At 43.7% G+C, this 6,255-nt stretch overlaps 1 protein-coding gene across 1 annotated transcript; it reads right to left on the reverse strand.

Annotated features, from left to right (window-relative positions):
* Positions 1 to 1,836: 1,836 nt before the first annotated feature.
* Positions 1,837 to 2,876, reverse strand: LOC131269284 (ESX-1 secretion-associated protein EspK-like). The gene has a single exon (XM_058271634.1). It carries the CDS (start codon positions 2,857 to 2,859, stop codon positions 2,188 to 2,190), a length of 672 nt encoding a protein of 223 aa, XP_058127617.1. The 5' UTR covers positions 2,860 to 2,876; the 3' UTR covers positions 1,837 to 2,187.
* Positions 2,877 to 6,255: the final 3,379 nt, after the last annotated feature.

Here is a 6,255-nt window from a genome sequence, read left to right on the forward strand (position 1 = left end):
CATCGACTGCCGCCTTTAGGTGTGTTGAACGATGGTACTTTAATAGAGAGCAGCATCTTCAGCTATATCGAACATTCTCTTTCAGATCAAGTAATTAATCAGAGAACCCCTTTATTGAATGTTGACCGCTCCTTTTAAGACGCTTTATCTTTTCGGTTTTTGAAGATTTCACAATTCTGTTACCGGGTGCTTGTTAGTATATTTGCTAACTATTTGTTATGTTTTTGGTTTTCGATACACCTCTTCATCATTCCACTAACTCAGTGTAAGGTACAAACGAGCTAATTTGAGTTCTTTTCAACTTTTAGTTTTACAAAACAAATTCATGTTTCGGAAACAACCAATGGAAAAAAAAAGTAAATCCACAATGTCAAGCTCAATTTGAGGTGTCATTTGTGATATTAAAGATATGAAATTATTTTTCATACATGGCTGGGTTTTGTTAACTGTCTCGCACAGACAGGTTTTTAAATTAACATTTAAAAAAAAAGTTGAAAGAGTTTCAAACTCCGTTCCGTTAGATTTTTTGCTTTACAAGTACCTATTGTATTGATGAAGAGGTTCATCGAACAATTATAAATGCAAAAGATAATTTACAAATACACAAAAACAATCATGTTTATGGATTAGAAAAGAACTTTTAAGGAAAATTATAGCGTCTTAAAGAGGACGATTAAAATAACCGCTCAATAGTATTATCGCAAGTATTCAAAGCAATGTTTTCTAGTGTTAATACCTGCATTAGATACTCTTTAGTAAAATGATACACGTTACATTAACAAACATTCCAGCATCTTTGCAACGTTTATTTCAGTTGTTCCGGTTCATGATCCCACAAATATAGCTGTGTATAACGTATGCTTTGCGATTGTTTTAATTAAAGAAACGCGAAATGCACAATTTCCAAACCATCCAAACGCTCCCAGCGGTCAAGTTAGTTTGAAATCTTGGGCATACGTTTTCTTTTACTCCTCCTAGCACCAAAGATAACTCCTCATCAAGGTGAAGACAACGGAGCCGTCTCAACGGGGCAGTGCAGACGGCAATTGCCCGCGCCGGGAGAAAGTTATGGAGGGAAATAAAACATCGCTCACGGACACCGGAAAATTATACGACGACGTTCCTCGTGCATGAAGCTGTTCCTCGTACTTCGGGTGTGGGTTGAGCTTGGAGGCAAGCGTAGACTTTTTAATGCCGGTCGAGAGTAATTTCAATTGTACCCACGATCCTCATTCCGGTTTTTCGTTCGAAACCAAAACTTTCGACCGAGCAGGCTGAGGAGGCGCGTCGGCGTCCTACACCCATCAACTGGTTTGTGGAAAAGAAAACGCCCCCCCTCCTTCGTAAGGATACTCATGCGAGTATGAACTTCAGCGTGTTTCAACTGGTCGGATTTTTTTTTCCTACGGGGACGCACACCCGGTTCAGTTGTTGCTGCTATATTTCTTCAAAGTAATAAAACCGTAGAAGTATGATTGGCAATAGACGGCGCAGGGGGGGGTGTGGCGGCTTTAAGACACGCAGGTAGACATGGCAGGTAGAGGTGGAAGAACAAACGCCAGAGCAGCAACCGTCGGCATCTCACATCTCGCACGCCACACGTACACTTTGCACGTAAATTTCGCATACAACAACCAACGTGTCCAACGCGAGAAACAAACGACGCACACCCATCCTATTACCGGAGAACTTTTCTTTAAAGAAAAAAAAAGAAGAGAGAGAGAGAAGAAGCGTCCCCTACCATGTCCGCAACAGTCACCTCCACCCTTCATGTTCTTTCGCACAGCGGGACGCAAATGTTACCGTACAGTCGTTTTTGTTGTGTTATTCTCGATATGTGCGTGTGTGTGTGTGTGTGGGTGGCGTAAGCTCCACACATCAGCCGGGGCTGGGCACATCCTCTTTATTACCGCGTTATACACACTCAAATACATACAAAACCGAAACACATTTTGCTAACAAAAGTTTAAAGATTTTCTAAAGGTAATATTTCATCCTACGCCGGAGCAGGGTTTGACCCTACTGGCGTTGATCCCCCCCTTTGAACGATGGAAGGGGTGTAGGGCGATGGTGATCGGGGAGTGGGCACTGGAAGAATGCGACTTCTCCCTGTTGTTTCGGTGCTCACACAGCGGACGCTAATGTTGAGGCATCGCTGAGACCTCTGTAAGTCGTGAGTTCCGTAGTTTAGGCTACCGGGGCTACTGGGGCATCAACGGCTGCTGGGGCTTCAACGGCTTCGGTTGCTACAGCGGCTTCTGTTGCTGCAGCGGCGGCTGCTGCTGCGGCACGGGCAGTAGCCTCCTGCTCGAGGGCCTTAGCCGCGGTCAGCACGTTGCGCAGCTGGAACGCATTGCAGCGCTTGTACTGCCAGAAGGCGCCGGGTAGCTGGAGCAGCTCCTCGCACGCATCGAAACCCGCCTCGCTGGCGGCCTGGAGCTCCTGGGCACGCTGCTGCAGGTCCTCAGGCAGATCGGCCACGGCCAGGCGACCGACTACATCCGAGGCAGAGACGACGGTTCGGAGATTTCCACCGGCCGTGGGTGGAAGCGTCGGTGTCACCGGAGCCGGCAGAGCGCGGCCAAGGGCGGGCGCCACCACAGGACCTACGACTGGGACTACGGCGGGCGTGAAGGGACTGGCTGGGAAGAACGGTTGCTGCGGCGGGAAGAACGGCAGCTGAGGTGGGAAGAATGGCAGCTGGCCTACACCCGGGCGGGCGGGGAATCCGGGGAAGGCGGCGCCACCAGCGGCACCACCGGCCGGCTGTGCAAACGGCCCAAAGGGTCCGAACATCGACGCGGCGGCAAGGTGGCCCGCGAAGAGCAGGAAAAGGCTTCCAACGATGAGCTTATTCATGGTGTCCTGGAGGCGGTTGATTGGTTCGTTCGTTCGTTCGTTGAGTTCCTGGTGCTGATAGTGCACCTGTGCTGTCTAGTAGCTCACCTTCTTCAGTTGTTCTGATCGGTTGAAGCTGCGGGAACTAATTAGATACCACCAACTAGTTCGCGGAGCCTTATATAGTTCGCTCGCAAACGATCGCCACTAACATCGGAAGTTGTTGTGCTGTTGTGCAGGCGGAAGAAACTTCCGCAAGCACCTTAAATCCCATCCCAAACACACTGCTATCTCCAAGCGGTACCGCATTCCGGTAGCCACACAGCTCAGATCACACAGTCTGTTTATCTAAAATGTCTCCACCCTCGCTGATAAGGAAGCACCTCCGGGTTGGAGATAGTGCTGCACCGGTTGGCGTCATCAGCCGGTCAGGCCCTCCTCGCTTAACCTTGGCCGCTTCAAGACACCGTCAACAAGTAGCAACTAGGTCATCGCTTTTCCCAGGCCTATCGTCAACCGAAGGTGCAAGGTAACGTAAGCCAGGTGACTCAGGATGCGACAACGATGACGCGATGACACGTCGGTTTTGTTTTTCTCCAGTGTCTTGCTGTTTAGAGGCGAGTAGTTGGTTCTAGAAGCATCTCAAGCGGGTTTCCTGGACCCTGTAGCTTGCGAAATGTGTTGAAACTTGGCGTTTGGTCCTGTTGCTCGCTCCAAAAACTTTATTCCTAAAGAAAACATGCCATCTCATGATGTTCGCAAACGAGACTTGGCAAGCTGTCAAAATCAATGTCAACAATTTACTTGTTTACAACTGTCCATACCACTGGTTGGCACATCTTTCCTGAAAGGGAGCTGATGATGATGGATAAAAGATCGAAAGTCCGAAGCAGATACCATGATGTATTAACGTTTTTTAAGTGATGCTAAACCAGAAGTGGATAATAGAGTAAGCAAACTAAACAGCTGCTTGGAGCTCCAAGCTCTCAAGGACTATATTATTTGTGAATCATAATGTTGGAATTAAGTTTATTATTCAAATTTTGCTTATTTACGCAAATGCGTGATAAGTTTATCAACTTACTTTGAGGGATAGAATATGAGGAACATCAAAATGTGTGATTGAAGTACCAATGTAAATAAAAGAACTCAATAGTAACACTGATATTAAAGAGGTAGAAAATTGAAAGAACAGTTTGAGGATAAAGGGCATGAATAAGTAAAAGTAATGCCCTGCACATTTCCAATTATAGCAATTTTGCTTAATATAATCTCAATGTTTTGACTTTTTCAATCACGATTCTCTATTTTAAATACATCAAAAACTATTCAAGTGAAATGTAAAAAACCAATAACTCGTCATTCTGGCTAATAGAAAATGAAAAGAAAAGTTATTCATGGTTTCACATTATATAAGGCTTCTGAAAATCTGGCTGTTGGCTATGAAAACTTTTCAACGAAATAACATTTTTCAGTTTATTTTACATTTAATTATTATCGTAACTTTCTTGTGCTGTAATCTTGATTTAAATTTTATAAACTTTTGAAATATAAATTTAATGGTAAATATATTGCTTGGTGCTCCTAGAGCGGTTAGTCCACCTCTGTGCGAAACCCTTTTTGAATGAAGTGTTCATAGTTTACAGTTTTTCATTTTGATACTTCTATTAGTTTAGTTTTTCACTTTTTATTTCATATCACTGCATGACTGTCGTAGTTTAATTAATTTCCTACATCAAACGTAAAATAAACTATCTTCTTAAATTATTTATAAATATATGAACACCCATTTGTTAAACGGTTTTTGGTTGACGACTAAAAGTCGCTTGTGGTGTTGAAGCATCCGTACTGTCAGTGTGTGTTATTATTTGCATTTTAGATTCAACAGAGAATACCGAGAATGAGAAAAATTGTAAAAGTGCTTAGATATAGCTCGTAAGTTACCAACAAGCCAACTTACAATTCAAGAGAATAGAATACCGTGGGAAAACTCCATCAAATATCTAGAACTTCAGCTCGAAAAAAAAGCTAACATTCAAAACTCAAATTAGGCATTTGTTCAAGAAATATAAAAAGATATTCAAAACTCTATATTGTTGCTGAAACGCAAAATCCAAAAAAAACTTCAAAACTAAAATTTTACATTACAAAGCACAGTCTAACCGAATTTGGTTCATTTGCTAACGTTCTCATGAACTTAAGTTATAAAGAAAAAAAAACAAATTCCTGAAGGATATACTTATAGCTCCTCCGCGGGGCAGAACGTTTAACCTGCATCAAGAATGTAATATGACTATATTATAAATAATATTTATAAACAAACCTTTTTTAATTCTAACACCCACAGAAGATGAAAAAATGTAAAAATCTAAATATTTCGTTCTCTACTACTACTTCTGTTGAAAGGCTTATAAATATTTCAAAACAGAAAAATTAAAAGATAAAGTTTTACGTTCTTTTTTTGTACCGGCTGTATATGGTTGTTATTTTAAATGAAGATGTTGTAACACTGTTGCAATACGAAGCTCGGGCACTAACTGAAGAAGATGTTCATCCTCAAACCAGCCTGCATGCGGCCTCAGCCGACCTTTCGTAAAAAAAACTTTACTGTGCCCGTTTGAAGTCCTTTCCGTAAAATATCTCTCTCGTCAATTTTTCATACCTAATGTGCAATCCCCCCTACCACCCCTCTTTCATCTATTCGCTCTCGTCCGCCGGGATCTACAACTCACGCGCAACAAAATAGAACAACATTTACTTCATTCCCATTTCCCTTTTCCCACCGCGCGTCCGCCAAACTTTACCGACAATCGCTTCCGTCAATGGCGAGCGAATAGATTTGGGTCCCGGGTAAACTTATGCCATCACCATCGTGAAGCAAAAAAAAAACAACAAGGAACGTGTGGAGAAGAAAGTGGTGGCCGATCACACCTTCCCGTTTCCCGCCCGGTTTTCGGTGGGAAACAATTCGGGGCAGCGAATGTGGTAACGCACGCCCGGATTGACAAGGCAAAAAGGGACCACGGGACCTTCGCCGAAACCTTGGACAGGACGAGCCGGGGCGGTGGGAGGTAAATGGTGCCGAAAACCGAAACTTTTCACCATACCTCATGCCGCAGTTGGAGCTGGAAACTTTTCGGCAACATTCAAACCTCTTTCCCCGCTTGCCAAAAACGTGGGGGAAGGGGAGGTAGTGACAGGGGGGGAGGGTGGGAGATGTGCCGGCGAATTTGGAGCACAATTTATTACAAAATAAATCTTTGCAATAAACTTTCCATTTCCTTCGCATTTCCCAAGCAGCAGGAAGGGGAAAACTGAGGAGCAAGAATTGGGGTTCCTTCGACGCCGAGTGGCTCACGCTGTGAGCGTATAGCTGCCATAGTTTTAGTTTAGTGGCAGTTTTTAGCACTTAATTGA

The sequence above is a fragment of the Anopheles coustani genome, chromosome X (assembly GCF_943734705.1).
Source record: "Anopheles coustani chromosome X, idAnoCousDA_361_x.2, whole genome shotgun sequence".
Taxonomy (NCBI): domain Eukaryota; kingdom Metazoa; phylum Arthropoda; class Insecta; order Diptera; family Culicidae; genus Anopheles; species Anopheles coustani.